Below are 22569 nucleotides of genomic sequence, written 5' to 3'. Positions count from 1 at the left end.
ACTCCTGTTTGTCTTGCATATGGACAATTTCCTCTTTAATCTCCATTACAAAGTCACAGCTGGGAAAGTTATATAGTCAGGCAGCAAACTTTTTTTATTTTCCTCCTGCAAGTTGTTTGAGATTTTGGAGAACAAACATCCTCTCATACCCTCTTTTGGCTGTCTATACCATTAAACCAAAGCATCCCCAGTTTGTTCTGTGGCCCTGAGGCCATGGGACGGGACATGGCTCACGTGGCAGAGGCCCAAGCTCTGCTGCAGAATGTGCCAACAGTGAAACAGCAGGGTCAAGCACGAGCTTGTGCCTTGACTCACCTGAATTTACTAAGCCTCTGTGTAAGCCTGGGGTCTAATGTAAAACACCATTTTTTCCCTGCCTGACAGCTTTCCTGACAAAGGCTGCTCGCTGGAGGATGCTCCTTTCTCTCAGACCCTGGTGTCACTGTCAGTAATTGACCATTCAGCTTCTGCAGCATCATGATTTAACATCTTCCCAGGGTGCCCATGGCCCCTTTGCTACTCTCAGCTCTGGCTTTTTTGCTGCTGAGGTGCACAAAGCTTTGTCCTGCCCCAGACAATGAAAAGTCCATGTTTGTTACCATTTTGGCTTTCCATTTTTAAACAGGAGGAGAACCTCAAACCTCAGAAAAAAATAATGAATAAAACAAATGTGAAAACACCAATTTTAATGGACACAAATGTACCATTCTGATATTATTGAAACATTCTGGGTTAGGTCTTATGTTTGCAAAACTGTTTCTTCTACCTGTTAGGTGCATTTTGAAATGGGTATTTCTGGGCTGAAAGGATGGAACTTTTCATTTAACAACTGTCAAAATCAGACTTTTCAATATTTCAAAGCTTACTTCTTTTTTTAGACATTACATTCCTCAGAACCTACTCCTTACTGTCAAAAATTCAGTGAATCACTATTTTTCGATGGCAGCAAAAGAAGAAAAGTTTTTCTGAAAAATGCCCTGCTAGGTCTGATGAACTATTTCTCAGTCATACTTGTCCTTGTCTTAAGTTTTGATGAATGCTGCAATGGCTCCATCCCAAAATGCATCATTACAAGGTATGTCACTTATGTATTTTTTTTTTTTTTTCCTAAAACAGGCAATGGAAAATTTCCTGAATCTTTTGGTAAAATGCTGCTAGAAGTCATGTGCAAATAAAAGAAATACTGGAAATGCTCACATTAGCCAGTTTCCTGGAGCCACTTAATAGCTGCTTCAGATAGAGATTCAAATCCTTCACTCTTTTGTGTTCAAGATCCGTAAAAGGTAAATGCCATGAATGGGGAAACCTGCAAAAGAAGAATATTCGTAAGCATAACTCTTGGACTGTATTTGCTGAAAATATTTCCAGCTCTACTTAACGGAAGAAAGACAAGACTTCCTGAGAGGTTTTGCAGGTAAGGGAATGGATGTGTGCAGGGTCCAGAGGATTTTTTAGCCCCTGACTCAGTTTCTTCTAATAATTTGCTAGTAAATTGTCTCATACTGAAGCACTTTTTCTCTCTAAATAATTAATTAAAAATTATGTAAACAAATAAAAAAATCTTAAAAGACACTCCTTTGCATTTTATGGTTTCTAAATATATCTAAATAATTGTCCCTTTATGATCCCAAGAAAACACTGCCTTTTTGCACAACAGATCTCTGATTGCAGCCCAGAGTTGACATATCCTTACCACAGAACATTGAGCACCAAAGCCTTACAGCAACAATGTGACATTTGATGAATATATCATTACTTGCATTTTTACCTCAGCTATTTAGAGTGTAGATAAGGTTTCCAGAGTCAATCCCTGATCTCATATCTAATTTCAGGGACTAGCATATTAAAAATAATATATGAAAACAAACTATCATCATAGTAACAAAATCAATCCCAACAAAAGCGGTAACAATAAAAATAGCACAAGTAATGCTCTTGCTGAATTTTTATTAAGATGAATTTAGTTTTGGGTTAGTAAATAAATCACACATGCATAGAATGGCCTTATGTCAATCTTCAAATACTTTGGTGGTTGAAAATGTCAAAACTTCCCATTTCTTTACTTGAATCATCTTTGCATTTTAGAGACCATGCATATTAGATCAGTCAAAAGGTTAGAGTTTTAACAACACACATGATCAATTTATATTAACCTTGCCCTGACAAAGGTTATTTATCTCTCAGGCTGAAGGAGCATTAGAAAAGCTATCTGTGCTAAATTGCACGTAATGGGTTTTGTGATACGGATTGCTAATAGCAGGATGCATAATTAACATTATGCTTTATGTCCTCTAACGCATGAGACAGAGAAAAGTAGAAGTTTTCATCTGGTTGTATTTCAACTCCCCCTGCCACCACTGTAAATAGTCAAGTGTGTCTTGTTTACAAACCTCTTTTTTTTCTGCTATGAGCTTTTTTACCCACTAGATCTCAACAGGTATCTGACGGGCTCAGACGAAGGAGCTGTCTAGTTTGTGATACACTGGAAAGGCACACTCAGCCAGCCTGCAGAAAGGCAGCTGGAAAATCCTGTAGGGAAAAACTCAGGGCTGATGTAACGTAGTTTGCAATGAAACCAGCGAGGGACCAGGATGACATCAGCATGCTGCATATATGTATGAACTTTTGATGATTCCTGCCCGTGGCACTGGACTCTTCCCTCACCAAATCACAGTGGCAGGACACATAATGGGGAGGGACGAGTGACACGACCCAGGACCATGACATATGTGAACAGCACAGCTAAAAATAGAGCCCAGGTCATTTGGCACACAGAGATAGCCTGTGAATGTTCTGGGGCACAAAAGGACTTCTTTCAAGGGATGGGAGAGAAGAACTGTTTGGAAGCAGCTTAAAGTGAATTAGTCTGTGTAACACAAAGAGAGGGCTCTGGCTGGAAAATGCAGGCCCTCAGAAGATGCATCCGAAGCACAGTGGCCAAACAGAGGACAGAGAAACTGCTGATTGATAGCACCAATAACAGCTGGAGTGAGGGACAACACGAACCTTGTGGCAGCACTGAACCCTTCTTGTAAAGGCCTTTGTGCTTTTGCTGAATCGTGTCTGTGGCTGAAAGCGGCCTTGCCCGTGTGGGGGCACTTGTGTTAGAAAAGGTGAACGTTCCAACCTGACACTCATCTTTGCATCTACTTGAAACGGATCAGAAAATACAAACTTGCACCCTGTGCAGATGTCCTACAGAGCACATTCCATTTCCTACTTGTCTGAACATTGTTCTGTCTACAAATTATGTCACTTACATGCTTTGTTGGGCGAAAAGGTTTTTGGCACTTTACAAAACAATAATTAAACACAATTAACACCCTCTGAGAAACCAAATGAGAAGGATGGTGCTGGAGTGCAAGGGCTTGCTTAGGGCAGCTGTGTTCCTAACTTTTAAATAGGGGCTGAATGAACACGTCAATAGCAAAATTTCAAGATTCTGAGAAGTCTGAGCTTTTGCCATTCATTTCTGACAATGCACTCAGTATTTAGCACTTGTATGAAGAAGCACTCTCATATTTCATTGTTTTCTCCTAATGAGACACGAATATGTGCAATTTCACAGAATCAATACCAAGCAGAAACCAAATCCTTTCTGTTAGCAGTTCCAATTATCCTAGTAATATTAAACATTTGACTTTTTAAATCAGACATATTTAAACTGATTTTGTGGTTACATTGTGGAACAAGGCTTTTTCCTCCCTTTGAAGCATCTGGCATCAGCCAGAGCTGGAGCTTTGTAACACACAGGCAGACTAATGGTCTGATATGGCATGGCAGTTTCAGTAATAACTTCCTATAAAGAAATAATTAGGTTTTTATTATTAGAATAAAATCTGGGATACATGAAAAACCTCAAATTAATGAAGTTCTGTTAGAAAACAACCCAAAACTTTAACATTAAAAAACCATGCCTATCAAGAAACATCATAAAATGGATTGTTTTAACACAATTTTAGGGAAAGATCTTGCAGTGACAGGATACTGCTGGGACTGAATTATGGCAATAAAGCACTGGAGCTCCTAGAGACAGCCTCAGTATACGCAGATTAACCCTCTGTGAGTTCTGAAGTGCTCTTTAGCAGTGAAAATGTTGTGAAGGATTTTATTAGAGGTAGATTTATCTGAAAAATGGCTAGTACTATTTTTGAAATTCACTACAGGGTTTCTGAGGTTTATAAGTTTCTGAAGAAAAATGTATTTTCTTTCAAAGGGTTCTGCTCACCACAGGAAAAATTCATAAAAAGGTACTTGTTAAATATTTTATTTTACAACCTAATAGTTAGCCTGAAAGTATCCCCAAATCAAAACCATGATTCAAGCACTTTCAGTATTTGTTTAGTGAAATTTCAATTCTCACCAGCTGCTGCAAACCAGTTCATGTGAGAAAGCCATAATGAATCAAATTGGAGTCAATAAAATCCCCTCAGGCAGGAGACAGATTCTCTAGAATAAACTAACCTTAGCCATTTTTCAGAATACTTCTCACAAGCTCGGGGGAATACCAACTTTGGATCTGAAATTCGTGGGCTTTAAGTCAAACCATGTTGTTTGTGGCTATTTACTTCAGGTCAAACCCACAGACCTTTCTCTTTTTCAAGCGTATCACTTGAATCTCAGCTGGTTCAAGTAAGATGCTGTATTTTAGGCCAGCTTTATGGTTTTTTGCAGACTGAGCCTGAATAAGGGCTTGTACCAGGTAAGTCAGGACTGTCTAAGAGAGGACTACTTTGTACTCAGTGGTGTATGCAGTATAACGTATATGATATATATATATAGGAAAAATAACTCCCCTTGTGTTAATAAAGCCATGGACAATCGTTACATAAGGCAAAGATGATTTAAATAAGGCAGAAATAAACCATGGGACCCACTGCCCCAGGAAACTGTAAAGAAATAACATTCAGAAAATGAAAAGCAGGAATGGACACGCATATGGATAAAAAGTAACATTCAGAATTATTGCAACTAATGACAGCATATTTTTCAAAAGATATAAAACTGAATGATGTGAGGCACAAAATATTGGGTTTGGGGAAGGACAGAACATAAGATTATTGCGTATTTCTCATCTGGGAGTATGTGCATCATGTTCTAAAAATGTTCATCCTGGTGCTAGAGTCAGAGACTTCTGTTCTGACCCACTGTGAGCACTCCTACATTGCTTTAACATATGGATCTTGCCATGAGTTTTGATAAACATAATGCAGAAAATAAAAACTATTAAAGGCACCTTAAATGAAGTCAACACCACTTACCCTTTAATTTCAGGAACAGTTTGGTCAGGCCCAAGCTGTTCCCCTTTTCCCCCCCCATTAAAAAAGGAAAAATAAAATATAAAACTTAGACTGTCACAATGGTTTCTGATTCAGTTTCTTCTGGGGCTGAATAGAAGGCTTGATAGAATATCTTGCTCTGCCTTTGTGTTTCTAAAAATACCTCTGCCGTGAATATTCTCACGGATTTGTGTGAGGACAGGAGAGAGAACCACTTAACAGCACAATAACATTCACTAATACACTGCCTTACTCTGGGAGGGCATGAGATGGGAATTGCTTCTGGAGATGGCTGTGAAGTTTGGAGAACTGTTCGAATGATTTTTCCACGAAGGTGACCACATTGCAGGTTTGCACCACCTGGATGAGATAGAGCTGTGTGGGGGGAAAGGGAGAGGCAGCAAAGAGAAATTATCAGAGAGGCAAATTAAAAAAAAAAAAAGTACAAGAGAATATATAGGGTGATTTTAACAAAGAAAAACCTTCCTTTAATGTAGTGCCAAGTGCCAGAGAATTCAGTCTGTAATTCACAGTCTTTGCTGCACGGAAAGAGAAACTTGTCTGGGTAGCATACAACTCAAACACTGAAAGATCACTGCAGTGTGTGAAAACTAATAGTGCACCATTAAGGCATCGTATAACAGCCTCCAATTTCTATTAGGCTTCCTAATTTTGTGCCATGCTTTCCTTCTGGATGCTTTAATTAGCTCTTGATTTATTTTTCACTATGGGGAATGAACTGTTCTCCTTAATGGCTCCCTGCAAATATCTGTCTGCCTGGTGTTTTTGCTCTCTGGTAGCTCACTGCTTATGGCACCACTATTCATCCAATGATGCTTTTAATGTGGCACAAGCACATCTTCTAAAAAGGAAGAGGGAGAGTGTATAAGTTCTTGAAAGAGTCATTAAAAATCCAGGCAAATGAGGGCGAGCAAAGAACATAATACATACAGAGTCAGGCTTTTTGCAGAATCCCAAAATGGTGGCCCTTGCGATTGACCTCTCTGTGTCCAGCATCATCCATTCCTGAGGGACAGTCTCTGGAGCTGAAGGCTTTGCAGAGCTCCCCACTGACATCTGTACAAGCGTGTGGATCAAGTTATTGAGTTTGACAGGAAAGCACTCCAAACTTTCCTTTATTTTCCTGAAGAGTGAACAAACAGAGGAGGTGCTATTTATGCATCTGTTTTGTTTCCACTCCTTGACCCCTCTTTTTATGGATACAAGACCAAAAAATCCCAGATTCTAAAGCCTACCTCCCATACCCACAGACACACACACACACACACACCAGTCGCTGCTATTTGCACTGCAGCCCCTCCAGCCCCTGAGCTCCAGTGCTCAGAGGAGTGCTCTTGCCACAGCCTGCCTCAGGGCTTAGCTTGGAGCAGCTCTTCGTCACGAGCTGGATACCAGCCTCCTTTCAGACATCAGGGACAAGCGGAACAGTTCCATGTGTGTTTTGAGGAGTTCCAGGGCTGAAGAGCAGGTGTTCATTTTGCCAAGCAGGAGAGAAGGCACTGGTTATGATTACATTTATTTTTGGTTGCACTAACCTCACATGAGCTTACACGTGTTTGCACAAGGCTCTTGGATTCAATTTGTGATTTAGCTGTGCATGATGTGTTGCTAAATCCTCTACCCAGTTCTTAAAAGCTCTATCCCTGTGGAACTGCTTAAGACGAACTAAAAAAGAGAGAGAATTTTTCTCCTGGTATCTCCCTCCATCTCATCCCTGTGCAAGGGGAGCCAGAACACTGTTTTGACTTCCTAGAGTTTTGAGATCTTTCATCAAAAAAGACACAATAGATAAAAAAACCCCTAGATGAACATGGAGATATATATGTACTGCAAATGTGAAAGTGAACTCAACTTGAGAAATAACACTGCAAGAAAATAACAGATCTTTGAAGAGTGAGATGCACTACTCTTTAGAAAACACTTGCTCTTTTGAATTCAGTTGCTAATTGAATTTTGAAGACCTATTAACTTCTGATGGTAATTTTTTTTTGTTTCTCTGCTTATTTCTAAGCTCTCTGAAGATATCCTAGATCTGTTCTGATGTTATAGAACAACAACACATCAGTTTCAAGTTGTATGGCAGCAAACCACTACCAAATTGTCAGGGTTTTGCTGTGTTTTCTTTTTCTTTTTTTTTTTTCTCTCCCAGTGTTGGATTATATCTAACTATGTTACAAGGGCTGGCAACACCCTTAACCACCTTCATCATGCCTTGTTCAAAGCTGAACAAATGCTTCACCTGTCATTTCAAATTAGAATCTTATTCATGGGTTTCTGTGAGTGGGTTGGAATGCGTAGTGCAATCATTTGAAATCAACTCCATTCATCACATTAGCCTAATTTCCATGATCTCAGGTGCTCCAGCTAAAGTCTGTAGCTTCACAGATGAAACCAATCCAGAAAGAATAACGAATATTCTACCTACAGACAGCTCCCCAGCTCACCCCCTGAAATTCAGATTTTATTCAAAATAATGTGTGAATTTATCCTACACTAATTAGGCATAGTAAACTGAGGAGAGAGGTATATGTTCCCCTTAATGTAATACAAGGAAAGGTACCTCAGAATTGATTTGGTTGATTATCTTAATTATTAATTAAATTCTTCAGAAACAGATACATACAAAATATTTAATAAATAAAGAAATTAACACTCTGATGTAAAACAAGAAAACAAATCTCATTCAAAATACTAGTACAAAATCAATTCAGTTATGATTAACTAGGCTGCATCAGAGGTGAACTTTTCCTTTTTAACTCCTATGTATTTAATTTAATGCATAGTTTAAACACTTCCTAAATCACTGAGACATTAGGTTATAGAATCTGTAACTGGCCATATTATAGCAGAGCAGCTAGGGAATTTGCCACTTTACTGTAAGAGGCACGTGAACTTTGCAGCTAAACACTCTGCATTTTAACTTACATAAAACAGGCCTCAGCTTGTAAATTAGTACTAATTCAGACATCATCATTACACAGAACTGATATCAGACTACCACTATTCCTTCCATGGATCCATTAGGCTTCCAAAATACTTTTAAAACACAGATTGCTAATCACATACTTTAAATCTAAACACAGCCTTGTGTTGTCATTGTTGCAGATTTTCCCTGTGAGTTATTTGAAATGATTATATTTAAAGTCAAATAAGAACAGAAGTATGAGTTGTTTTCTCCCCTCTTGATACTCTCTTTTGTCTGTATGCAGTCCTCTTTGCTAGGATAGAAAACATTAAGCAAACCTTATTACAGGCAATCGACAAAGAATTCAAGGCCTCTTTGCTATTCTGATGCCATCTCAGAGCAAGGTGAAACAACTCTGCTTGTGGCTCTCTGCACTTTCTTTTAAGGACAAATTGGCTTAAGGGAACCCTCTTTCCCTAAAGCTGGTTCCTAACTATGCACAGAGCAATGAGGTACATCAAACCCATGTGTCTTATCTTTTTGAGATCTTGCAGTTTATTTCTGGCCTGGATTAGTTCAGTGACCCAGTTTATCACATTGTGGTACCTGATACCCCCTTCTGCTAGCATTTTAAAAGTTCATCCTGAGGACCAGTGGTGGAAGCTTCTCCTTGAACTCTCCCAGATCCCCATACACCTTTTTATCTCTACAGCCACATTAAGCTTAGCAGTAGTTGAAAGAAGTAAGGTCACGGGTATTCTTTGTAAAAATCCTCCTCTTGCTCCCTGGCCATTACCACCTTTGCCTGTGACCAAAGCTGGCTCTGCCTTCACAAAGATGACAAAAAGTTTATTATTTATTTCAGAGCTCTACTAGCCCAAGCTGCATAGAAAATTAGTGCCTGATGGTCTAGAGATAGCTAAACTAAGTGAACAATACAAAGGGCATTAAAAGGACAGGTTAATCAGAAGAAAACAGGAAACTGTCATTAACTAGAGTAATATTAGCAGTGAATCCAAATATTGCCAACACAGTTTTCAGAGAGAAAAATTCTGTTTTCCACATGACAATAACTGTTTACCATGCAGATTGGTGTCTGACCTACTTCTCAGAAAAGAAAGTTAAATATCTGGGATTATTGGAAAGAAATGGCTTTCTGCTTTCCACCTGCTGAATTGACTTTGAATTTCAGATTTGGCTTCAGTCTTTCTACAGAGCTGTCAAATTACAGTATCAGGTAAAACATGAACAGACTGGCTGGCTGCTTGTGTAAAAGGAGATGGATGGAAAGTTTGGCTAATATTTTCAAGAGTGACTAGTGGTAGCTGGAGACTCGAGTTTTAGGAAGCAGACATTTCTTATGGGGCAGGTATATCCCATAAGAGGGCTGATTCTTAGATTTTTCTGGACACACCAGCCTTTATACACAGCAGATAAAATCATTATTACTGACTAGTTATTAAGATCTTAGTCTTGGTGGATATTTCTTTATCATTCATGATGGTATGCTGCTTCTCATTTCCATCTAGGCCAGAAAATCATTTAGAGTATAATAAAATCTATTTTCATGGGATTCTCAGATGTTAGTGAACATTGTTTCATTTATATTCCACATTTCCATCCATGAATTTATAAAGCTCCATTTTAAAACAAGTTGGGTAGTACGTCCCCATACTCTTAATAGACTTTTGCAGAATATTACTGCTTTCATCAACAGACTGAATTCCTCAAAAATCATTAATTCAAGGAGGAAGTCTGCCTTCTGCTCCTTTGGAGCACATACACCACAATCTTGACAAACTACTTCAACACCACTGAAATAAAGTTTAGCACCATAGTTTGCTCCATTCCCTTTCAGATGCCACCAACTTTCACCATGTTTCACCTGTTTGGGAAATTTCTTGCTGAAATATTTGCAGCCACCTGAGAAACAGAGATTGGCTGATCAGTTTGAGATCAGTGTCATGTTTTGAAAGGAGTTACTGTGGATTGTCCAGCTTGAAAACTGCTGGCATTTGTGGTTTGGAGTGGATATGTTCGACGTGAGCAACAACAGGTATCTAAAAAATGAGTCCATTAATAAATAAAGACAGCAGCTGACCCAAGCAGCACCCCCCTCAATCAGGCTGCTGAAGATATGCAATGTGCTCCCCTGGTAATTGTCAGATCCATCCTGCATCTCTTATTCATGGGTTTCTATGAGTGGGTTAGATTGCACAACGCAATCAATTGAAATCAACTCCATTCATTGCATTAGGCTAACTTTATGCTCTTTAAACCAATTTTAAATATACATCCCTGTGCAGGCACGTTAAAAATATCAGGCAGTCTGCCACATCATGCTGACATTTGAAGACATCTGCAGAAAACCATAAAGAAAATTTATATCCAGAGGTAAGATGGGTTTCTGACAAAACTGTGTTGTCAGGGGAAGAGGAGAGGAGGGAGGGGTAAGGATCAAATTGAGTTTCAGGGATCAAACTGAGTTCAGGGCAGATGCTGGAGAGACAACGATGTTTCATTTGGCAGTAGGTGCACAGGACTGACAAGGAAACACAGAAACTCTTGTTTAACTCTCAACTGGTGCATTGTTTATCCACGATGTGAGGGTGGGACCTTCCAGAGGGCTGGAAGCTGTGAGACTCAACGCTGCTGCTCATCAGCTCGTAACAGGGAACTGACCCCATGTCAGAAGAGCTGCACACAAATGAGACCACAGACTGCTGCACATGACTTAAATCAAGAATGAGACCAAAGGAATTCAGTAAAACACAGAATGTTTTATGAGCCTGAAAGGGGTCAGTACTTTACAGTCCAAACTCCGACACAATTGTTCTGCTGGCCAAAGAGGTGACGGCAAAGAACAAATAAACATTGTTCTGCCAGGAGTATTTGTGACATCATTCATCATTTCATGTTGGTTTTAAACAACAGTAGGGCCAATGTCAGTGTTATGGCTAAACCAAACTCAGGAAATTGCTAAAAGCAACCCATTTCTACAGAAACACAGGGAAATACTGTTCTCCTATTTCCACTAGCAGCAGATTGGGATTTTCAGTAGATATATTATATGATTGAATCTGAAAGATTACAATAACTACCTTGTACTTAGAACAAGAAACAACTTTCTGTTGGCAACATTTAACATTCTGATGACTGCAGTCTTAGTCTAGAAAAGAACTTTTAAAAATCAGTGAAGTGTTTTTGGAAGCAATTATGGAGAAAAAGGAGCTACAAATTATGAGGGATTTGAGAACTACCAGAAGTTGTGCTAATAATCAGAACTTCCAATTTCCTTGTCTTTCTAAGGGCAGCTTGAAAAATAGATACAGGAACAAGCTGGAGAGTGACCATGAAAAGTATGTAACTGGATTTTTTTCTCATATCAATATTTTGTATAACAAGGACATAAGGAATAAAGATGATGTAGATAGCAAAAAGCTCACAAAAATCTCAATATATTAACATTCCCAAAGCCAGGTTGGAAAGTGTTTTTGCAGAGGCACAGTCTCTGCATAGATCCGAGTATCAGGCCATGCCAAAATCTTCATTTTGAAAAGTTCCTGGATACAATTCCAAAGTAAAATCCTACTAGACATGAGGCTTGATATTCTCCCCATGTTCAAATATGTTGAAATGCTAATAAATATTTTTAATCACCACAAATTATGTTCAAATGAATAGAAATTAGAATAAAGGAGAAAAAAAGCTCCAAAAGAAATTAGATCCATGGAAATTCATTAACTAATGTAAAGGGATTTTCTTCTTGCAAATGAGCATATATAATAAAAACACATCCTAAGAATATTAATGAATAAAATATGCACTCTAGCAATATCTGTCCCTTCTACGTGATGTAATGATCTCCATGGACAATGACAAACCTTCAGCATTTTGAAGGAAATTGGAACAACAGCTCTGAGTTCGCAGAACGCATTTTAGGAGAAAATGCAGTTTCAAATAACAGAGCCCACAGCACAACTGCATTGTTGGTGTGCAAGAACTGAGTGGAACTTCCACTCTCACAGCCTTCATATCCTTTACACCATCTCTAAGAAGAAATCTAAGGGGAAGAAGGACATGCTGGTCTCTGAGTCCTACCTATAGTCTCTGTGAGCTGAACAGGATTTCCTAAGCCTAACACAAACCTCTACCAGGCAACAAAGCACACCAGCTCTTCTTCCAAAACAGTGTTGGCCTTATTCCACATGCTTTGGCTGAGGAAGACTGCAGGTGAATTCCCACTCTGAAGTCCCTAGCCCTCAAAAGAAAGAGCGTGGAGATACGGCTCTGTCCTGAACCAAGTCTTCATCCTTCCAGCTAAGCAAGGCTGCAACCCTAACCATAACTGACCCAGCTGAAAACTGATCCTTTCCACCTCCAGAGGGGTACCAGCTCTGAGCCTTGCATGATACTGATGCAATTTTCACTCTAAAGACTCAGATTCCCCTGCTTGTTTTGTATATCCCAGCCCTTTTCCACTAACTAAACGACCTGGGTATTTTACCCATGAGAGACAGACACAACCACCCAAACTATTTGACAGAATCAAGACTTTAATTAGAAACTGCATGTTTCCTATTTGAAGTGGAAATATAAGTCTGTAATTTGGGAATATGTGAAATTTTAAAGAAAAGGATAAGGTAGGAGTTGATGGTAAATGTGAAGCTGTAATTAAATTTTAAAATATAACAGTCTTGCTAAGAGGCAATAGTGAAAGAATATGAAAAAAACAAGTGTTGCAGGAGAAGAAACTCAGTGCTATGCTGTGTGTAAAGTCATGGAACAATAGTTTTGTTTGACAAGTTCGTCCCTTTTTTTTTTCAAAGAAAGGTCATCCTTAAAGTCTCTCTCTGTCCCAGCCTTCTCCAAACTTTGTTTCCTCAGATTGTAGCAGATTCTAGTACACATAACTAGCAAAAGTTAGACACGTAAACAGCAAAATGTTAATTTCCCAAAACTTTCACAAGGCCAGAAGAGTCTGGGTCGCTTTGCATGGATAGAAGGTGCCCAGGGCGCACAAATTCATAGTCCTTGGGAAATGATGGTGCTGCTCAGGGCAGACTCTGACAGGGAGATTTGGTCCCATGCTGTGCCTAGAATTACAAAGTAGGTTTCCAGTCCCAGGTAAGTCTCCACTCATTCCATCTACAGCATCATCACATCAACAGCTGGAATTATAGGTAATGCCGAGGCTTGACCTGAAAGATCATGACTGAGGGCTTTAGACTGACTTTATGCACATCAGCTGCAGCTCCTCATCACTAATCCCCAGTCATTATCACAAACAGGTGAAATGTTTCATCATCCTAACAGAAATGAAGCTTTAAATGTTTAAATGAATATTCACTCACAAGGCTTTTCTGTGATTGATCTGTTAGTTGTTTAAAAGCAAGAATCAGCACTGTTTTGCAGATGGAGACACTACAACTAGCAAAGGGAAAGTAACTTCTCTGAGGCAACACAGAAGGTCAAAAGGGGAAGAGAAAAAGGAATAAAGTGCAGAAATTGAAGGCTCTCATTCAGACCATTGACAAGCTGAACCTCTTTAAGCAGCCCAAATCCATTTACATGTAGCTGCTGCATTTAAAACCAGAGAGAAAACCCAACTAGATACAAATCAGGATGGTTTTGCCATGAAAGCCTAAGAAATCTCCAGGTGCTGAGTAAGTGACTCAAGTGTACCACAAATGCACAACTGTTTCTTCCAGAAATTAGAGGAAATTCGTTATAACATGCATAAGGAATGACTTTTTAAAAGTAAACCTGTGAAGACAAATTATTCTTTTGTGTAATTTCCCTGATTACACCTTCTTAACACAGGAGAAAAATTGCATCATGCCTGAAGAAGACAAGGTTTCTGGATTATATTTTGGTTTTACCTTGTAAAGTAGCTTGTAGCCTGGAGATCTGAGTCCTGAGGACGAAGGTTATCGTACACATATTTCAGATCCTGGATGCTGTTTAGCTCAGGCAATCCTGCATGCAGCATCTAAAAGTAAAGAAATGTTAGGTCATTAGTCCACTGTTCTACTGAAAAGAAATTTAAATGAAATGGGCCTAAGTGAGAAAAGAAAGGTTTTACACCAAAACATCCTGTAAAACAGCTTTGCTGATCTGAAAAGTGGTTCTGATGCTAGAGCAATGCCTGGAATAATAAAGTGAATATATTGCATTGTAAACCTTCACACCGAGGCACCTGAAAGGGGCATGGGTCAGAATCAACGATCCATTTTAGTTATTCATTTTCTCTTCAGATACCATACCTTCAAGGTGTGCATTGCTAAGCCTCCTTCAGAGCCTTCTAATGGTGATAAAGGGAAGGTGACCAAATTTAGCCACCTGAACAGTAGTAACCACATTTCTGTTGTGCTCACAGTGTTGTATTAGCCCTAATTCAATTTAGCGCAACGTCACCCTCTCATTTGTAACTCCCGGTTCCACCATCACTACCCTGGACTCCTCCTGCAAAGGGATCACAGATTCACTCCCTTTACAGTCAGAGGAGGAGAAAAGGTTCTTCAGACACTGATTCATGGCAGGAGCCCTGAGGTGGGCAGAGAGAACTGCCCTCTGGAGGAGGTATTGCTGTCCGTCAATGAGGAGCACAACTGTTCTAGTTAGTTGGCCAGATTAGATTAGAAAAACAAATAGTGCCAATATTCCCACTGCAAAGTAAAAACCTGAGGAGATTAGACAGCTGACTGTGTCCAATTGCCCACACAGCTCTCTCCAGGCATTTTCAAATGTCAACAACAACAACAACATTTCCTCACTTCAAAACTTACTGATTTTTCCTCAACAATCACAGCAAGCTGGGAGTGATGCTTTCTATTGTGTGTAATGCAGAAAAACATTACTCTTTCACATTGCTCAGAAGGAAATGTATCTGAATTTGCAGTCACTGCTGTGTATTCTTCATTGATGTTTATGTCTAGCTCAGAAAGACCCATTGAGTTTTTCAAGTAACAGCAAAGAAAAAAGGAAGCACTGATTTTATTTTAAGGTTATTTCTTCAAAAATTCTCAATATTTCTACATTTTCTTTTTGACATCTTGCTCAGTCCTGTTCTAAGATACCACTGGACAGTCAGATTGCTGTCTACACAGAGTTTTGGCTGGCAAGGAACAGAGAGGCAGAAAGCTCAATGAAGTGAATTAAAGTGAGTTGACAGCAGGGACAATAACAATATCCAGCACTGAAGGACGCTCAGTGCTGTTTATCAATATACCTTCATCCCATTTATAAAAGATGATAACAACTCCTGCCCCCTTGAAATTTCTGATCACAGTGGAGGCAAGTGGATTAATTACTTGCTCTCTAGCATCATCCCTAAGATCCTTTAATAATTTTCTATATGAAAAAATCTTTATAACATAATGGAGTTTGCATTTCTTAATCAGAAGGTGTTTGTGTCCTGCCATCACCCCCTTTATAATAGTTCACATCAAATCTTTAATGAGAGAAAAGGTGATGAACTACAGGCATTTACACAGCTGAACTCAGCCAGCAGACTCTTGGGTCTCCCACAGATGTTTCTGTTTTTGAAAGTGATGGAAAGTTCATGGATTATTTCTTACTCCCAGTAGCAAATGTCAGTACAGCTTTAGAAACATGCTGCTCACCACCAAGAAATAATATTAATTTCCAAACTGGGCCAAAAATCCCTCAATTTGTTCATAATCATGTTTGCTGGAAACCACCAATTGTCACTGGTCACCAAGGGTACAGTTTACTATTCTGTGAGGTATTACCTTTTTTAGAAACAGTCTTACTGTTAAGCATCTGAGAAAACAGAACACGGGAGTAGAATTAAAGATTAATGATACAGATTTCCAAACAGTGAGAGAAATCTTAGACTGTCACTGGTACAAATAAGCAGTGGTTAGTTAATCTTATCCCTCCATGATGACATCTGAAATTCTGTATGGAAATGAATTCAAAGTGGAGTTCACAGTCTACTTATTTTTTCCAGAAATGGCCCATGGAACTGAAGTATTTTGATGTTTACAGTTTCTGACCAACATCCCACTTCAAGTGCAGAAACAGACTCACCTTTCCAAACATTACTGGCAAAATCAAGGTGTTCCCAAACTGGTCTTGTTTGTTTAATTCCTTTTGCTATGAAGAGCTCGTCGACGGGGTGTGAGTGTGCTGCCAGTCATTTTTCAATTATGAAGTGCAACACAACTGACTGAGCTGCAGCCCATGGACAAATATTAAGACAAATCTGGATGCTGACTTTTAGCTCAGCTCTATTACCTCTGCTACAAGATCAGCAGAAACAAAAGATGCAGCATGTCCTGAATGCAGACAAACCTGAGCTGCGGCCAGGCAGAGATCATTATTTCAGAGCTCTTGCTAGGAGCATTTTCCTAACATGCTCTATTATCCCAGAGTAATCTAACATCATTATCTCTGCTGCTTGCAGAAAGAGGGACTGCCCTGGGGACAAGGAGATGGGCAGGAGATGGGGCTTTATTTGCACCACACAGTTTTAGGCAACCTGTTCAGAAATGTAGGGATTACTGCTGTGGGTGGGAGAAGTGGGGTGGTCCTGAGCTTTCTAGAGGCTCTCTAACTTGGACAGGATCTCCTACAACCGCACTCTGCACTGCTTCCAGGGTGAAACTGTGCTTTATGATGGGAATGTAGTTTTGTTGCACCTTTGTAACTACCTAGCAGCAAGCTCAAGGGATCTGGAGCAATCCTTCCTGTTCCGTATTAGGGAATCTCTCACTGAATCATTGCATGAGAATCCATGGACAAGATGGAAGAGGCAAGATGAGAGATTCCTTCCATTTCTCTCACCCTTCTCCACTGCATAAGTTGGAGGTGATAAAGTAGTGTTAACTGAGCAACATTTTGGCTGTACCCCAATCTCAGCAGGAGCTCTGTTTATAAGGCCACGAAGACTTTTTCAGGCACAGACCACTCCCCTAGGTCATGGGGGCCCTGCATATAAATTTTGGATTGGTATCTTAGCCAAGCATCTTAGCAAGTATTACTTAATGTAACATTCTCCTTGTACCCATGAAGGGGAAAATCATTAACCTCTCGCACACAAGTAAATAGAGGCATAAATCAGATATGGAATTTGCCATAGCACATGAATTAGTAGGAGTACTTAAAGATAAAAGCTCCTAGAGCTCTTAAAACTCTATACAAAAGAATTTTTAAACCTGTGTCAATATGGGCAGTTCTCTCTCGTTCCTATGCTTGCCATCCTGAGAAGGGACTGTGGAAATGTGCAACCCCCCCATTCTAAAGGCATTGTTGTAGTGCACTGCTGCTAAGTACAGTCAGATCACCCACCCTGTGAAATATTTACCTTACTTTGTCTTGTAAACACAAACAGGAATGGTAAATGAAGACCTAGGAAAAGGGCTGAGTGAAATTCCTGAATGTAAAACTTTTACCCAGCTTCTTTTGCAGTTTTCTGCTCTTTTGTAAAAAATAATGCATTATGAAATGGAAAAAACACCAAGCAGCTTAGTTTTCCTTTTCTCAGAAATCAGTACTGAAAGTGGGCAGTTTTCTTGCACAGGAAGTGCAGCACTAACGTTATCAACTGTGCACCTGACAATCTTCAATCAGGGTGCTACTGGAGAGCAGTACAGCAGAGAAGTGGTAAAAGGGAAGAGAATCCCAGAGGAAAATGATTTTTGGTTTCATCCTCAAGCTTCTTACCATCTCTATCAGGTTCAGGAGTAGCTGGCTGTGTTTCCTGACAATATTATAAGCTCGACAACAAAGCTCCACAAACTCGTGAAAACGCTGTGGGTTTTTTCCACCCTCTGTTATGAAATACTCCATCTCTGATGTGAATATGAAGGGAGCTCGGTCCCTGCAAAAGAGAGCAATTACATGAGAAATTTCACTGAAAATAGCTAATCATGCAGGACAGGTAATATTTGTAACTCATTATTCACATTTGTGTTTTTCAGCATTACCTTCCTCATTATTCCATCTCTCCCTTTCTCAGTGTGAAAATCTCTATTGCTCTGACTAATTGGGGCAGAGTGAGACTTTACAGAAAGTTTCCTAGTGAGAAATCCAACAACTGAACAAGTGTTTTCTTCTGGCTCTTCTTTGCTTTTCTTTTTAAACCCTCATTGCTTTAATTTCTTGACTCCAGCCTGAAAGTGAATCTGGAAACAAGTTCTCCCTTGGTATTGAAATATTTAAAAGTTGTTCTCAAACAGGGTGGGTTATAAATATCAACTCTCTACTAGGCAAGAAGGGAATTTAAGAAAAAACCCTACACCTCCACAATCCAACAACAACTACAAACCCCCAAGCTATGATGCTACCATTAAATATACACCATCCTGAAGAGTTGTTTCTGACTCAAGTTAAAACAGAATATAAATACATTGTCTTGTTTTTCCTACAGTTGCTCTGTGTTCACCCTTGGGTAAATGAGGTGCAGAATCTGACAACACGGCTTGCCTTTTTTTCTTATCACTAGCAGAGTTTGTGGCTATGGCATGCTATTGCAGAAGAAAACAGATTAGCCAGGCTTCTCCTAACAATCCTATCATTCAATAGTTTGAGAAAGGCCTGATAAACTGCATCCTCACACAGAAAAACCTACTGCAGTGATTTACTCATCACAACTGTGTACACAGAGCCATGTAAACAGATTAGAGGGCTCTATTCCAAGGCAATATACACTGTGTGTTAACCCCTAATTCAAAATAAATTTAAATAAACTCAATGTTCTTGGTAAGTTCAAATGCAGAAACAAATTTTAGGAAGTCTATTTCTTGCTAAAACCTCAAACATGGGCTGAATCAACCCATTGCTTCCTGATGGATAAATAAATGAGAAAGATGAGCTCTCCTGGGAGTTTTCCTCATCTTCCCATAAAAGTGCCTGCCTTATGTTACTGCAGAAAGAAAAACAAGTTGTCATGAGATTATAGGCACAGCTGGAAGTTTTAGTCACAAAAATTGCTCAGGTGGCCGTCCCACTTTTATGTTTGGAAATGGCAGCTAACTTTGAATCCAGACCTCCCATGGTTGTCATTCACCTCCAAACAGTCCAGGCCATTAGGGTGGGGTTTTAAAAAAACATATTACTGAATTTCAGCAAGGTAGTACTAGGCATGATGAAGGTCCTCAATAGAAATTCTTTCCCTCCACAGTTTTCTGTGTGACGAAGATGGGAGTTAACAGAGTGAGGGTTATATTAAAGTGTGACTGTTACACAGTTATTGTATAGTTTTGTGCTGTAGATCTCCAAGATTTACAAACCTGCGTCTACTACTGATGTCTGAGAGCCTAGGTTTTCCCAGAACCTTCTTTCACTCATTCATTCATTCATTTATCTTCTAGCTTATTTTTCATCAGTGGTATTTAAAATAGACATTAAGTATTAAATAAATTGATACAATTAGAATAATGCAATTCAATTGGTTGAAGCCCATAGAAAAGAGAGAGACAGAGAAAATTAGCAACGTTAACATCTTGATGTATATGCGGGCAGAAGGCCAATCTAAATCCTGATCTGAAAGCATTTTAGTATCTCAAGAATGTCTTAACTCCAAATTTGTTCTTGGGCTAAAATATTCCGAGTCAAAACTACTGCTATAAATATGAGGCATTTTGTTCAGAGTTCATATTTGATTTCTGATGTCCAACTGCATCAAGAGACACAATTTCACTATGAAAACACAGCCCTTTCTGAGCTAGTCCAAGTCTCCCACATTGAGCTACTGGAGCTGAAAATAGATCCTGCAATCAGAAATTACTTTACTGGAAGAAATATGGTATTTAACACTGCTGGGTTGGGCCATGGGCCAACTTTTCCATAATGTAAAGACTGCAACATTAATCAATTCTCTTACTGCTGTCACTAAAGGATCTATGTGAACACAAAACGGATATTTTAGTATTTACATTATTTATAGATTAATTTGACTGGTAAGACAACTGAAAGCAGTTTTACAAGGTTCTTAAATTTCTTGGTATCTTTTGTGAGTATGTTTTAGGGTGTTAGGCCAGTCCTCCCTTGTCAACCTGCAAAATATGGTGTAGGAATTTGACTTCTCCTGTTCTGTGTAAGGTCTTTTGTTATTAGAACCTCTCCCACGAGGGAAACCCTGCAACCCCTGGATGCTGAGGCTCCAGTAAGTAAGCTGGCTGTTCACAAAGGGAACACTTGGCAATGTAAATTAAAAAAAATTAAAAAAACCCTCACATAAAGCCAATTTGGAATATGAGAAACAAGACCCACTAGAAGGAACAACACAGCCATTTCTCACAATAGCATTATAAAATAAAGTTTCAGTGGGAGGAGACGCTTACTCACTAAACAGAACACAAAGGATTCTGAAAAACCAATTGACAGGGTGAATGTCTGTGCATAGATGCAAAATGTTCCTTGCTGCTTTCACAAACTCCTTTGGAAAATAAGAATGTAGACGGGAAAATTGTCCAGCAAAATGACAAACAGCCAAGTCCAGTCACCGTCCATCATGGTGGCAAAATTTACATCAGCAAACAACAGAGGCTGTTTTAGCCTCCAGAAGGAGAAAAGCAATGTGTGCCCTGTTGTTGCATGTACCATGCCCCGTGCAAATGAACCTCACCCTGGGGCACAGGCTGCGTTTCTGAATTTAAACCAGGACATCTCCGACTGGCAGCCTTCTCCAGGGCAGATAGCCACGATCCCATTCCATGCTGGCACTTATTCAGAAGGCAGGCAATGCATCCAAAGGCCCGGTAAGAACAGCTTTCATTTGGACCTACAACTATCACACAGCTTGCTCACATGAACTTATCTTAAAGTTCCAAACATCAAATACTTCTTACCCCAGAACACCCTCAAGATCAGCCAAGGCCTGTAACACTTTATATGCATAAGATATTTGGTGACCAATGACTGTGTCACAGCCAATGGGAAGAGCCCCCTGGCCCAAAATCTGTATTGATACAACTTGCTGCCTCCATCAAATTGAGGAAATGCCTGGTATCTCTTTAGAAAAACTGGCATGATGAAGTATCTCCAAGTAAAAGCCTTTTACCGTATCTCTGTAGAACAAAAGCCTTTTTTTTTTTTATTTCTGGTGTGCTAAAGAAATATGGAATTGAAGCATTGTTGAATGACCTCGATTGTGTAATTATGATGTCTGGTACCATTATTTTTAGAAAAGAAAAGCCTCCCTGAGAGAACTAGTGTGGCTTGAGATTGACCAAAGATGTACAGCCAATAAACCTCCCAAAATCATTAAAGCTCCCTTTCCACAGCTTGCCTACTCTTTTCTTTCCTTTTTTCTTTTTCCCCCACTAAAGCCCTAGATGAGATTAATGAACTCTTTGGTTTTATAGTAGAAATCGGTCAAAAAGGCAATACTCTTGTTTATGACAGAGTCTGATTGCAGTCCTGGACTTTAAAGACCTATACTTTACTGTGGCTGTGACAAAAGAGTTTACACAAGCCATTCAGTGAGAAACAAGGCTACTTTATGAGGGTTTTATTCTTTTTTTTGTTTTTTGCTTTTAGAGATTTAAGATTTTCATGGGAACGTGTTTTGCAGTTCCTCTGGAGATTACAAATGTTTGGATGATAAATCATGAGAGGGAAGAAAGAAAGGAAACCTCAAGCAAATGAAGAGCTTATCATGCAATAATAAACTTGGTCTGGGGTGATGGGAACATCTACTGGGATTTCACTGTGGGCTAGAATTATGCTGAATTCCTAGAAAACCAGTAAGAGTGTCAGGATTTGTTATGAAACACTAAATGTAAGCTGATTAACAAAGCTTGTAAGGTCAACAATGGTTTCAGTTTTTCCTACTCTGAATCTCACGGTACAGAACATTTAGGAATGATACACAGACTTCTTTTTATATTAAGTAGGAAAAGCATATGAGATAACCAGCAACAAATGACCTTTGCTCTGATCCAATCTAAACTTCCCAATAGTGCACTTAGGTGAAAGTGCAAGTCACACACATTAATGCAGTGAGATCAAACCCGTTGTAGTCCAAGTTTTCACGTGGACAGTGTGTGAGAAACCACATAGAACTCTTTGCAATTTAAAAATCAGCTGCTCAACAGCAAAAACCCTCTTACATTCCCTGACTGCTTTAAAACCATTTTGGCTGAGTCGAGAGTGACTGATAATATTCAGCATGACTATGGGGAATTTAGATGTATCCAATAAAATAGGAAAAGCTTTTAGGGAGTACTTCACTGCTGACATCCTTTGCAGCAAAAGCCAAAACCTTATTGAAGAACACGAAATAAATGAACATGAGTGCTTATTTCTCTAAAGCCAAGTGAAAATATTTAATCACAGTAATCATATACATTTGTAGACAGTAAAAACCCATAAGCAATGGCACTCCTTTTATAT

At 39.3% G+C, this 22569-nt stretch overlaps 1 protein-coding gene across 4 annotated transcripts in view; it reads right to left on the bottom strand.

Annotated features, from left to right (window-relative positions):
- PIK3C2G (phosphatidylinositol-4-phosphate 3-kinase catalytic subunit type 2 gamma) overlaps nucleotides 1-22569 on the bottom strand; it is a 197216-nt gene that overhangs the window by 35980 nt on the left and 138667 nt on the right. For all 4 annotated transcript variants that reach the window (XM_048302295.1, XM_048302298.1, XM_048302297.1 and 1 more), the window contains 5 exons: nucleotides 17896-18052; nucleotides 14088-14197; nucleotides 6231-6423; nucleotides 5533-5654; nucleotides 1198-1306 (listed from right to left, as the gene is read on the bottom strand). In XM_048302295.1, coding sequence (XP_048158252.1) covers nucleotides 1198-1306; nucleotides 5533-5654; nucleotides 6231-6423; nucleotides 14088-14197; nucleotides 17896-18052 — 691 coding nt within the window. The remainder of the gene's footprint in view (nucleotides 1-1197; nucleotides 1307-5532; nucleotides 5655-6230; nucleotides 6424-14087; nucleotides 14198-17895; nucleotides 18053-22569) is intronic.

Source organism: Corvus hawaiiensis, chromosome 4 (assembly GCF_020740725.1).
Source record: "Corvus hawaiiensis isolate bCorHaw1 chromosome 4, bCorHaw1.pri.cur, whole genome shotgun sequence".
Lineage (NCBI taxonomy): Eukaryota > Metazoa > Chordata > Aves > Passeriformes > Corvidae > Corvus > Corvus hawaiiensis.
This window is presented reverse-complemented; position numbering and strand designations above follow the sequence as displayed.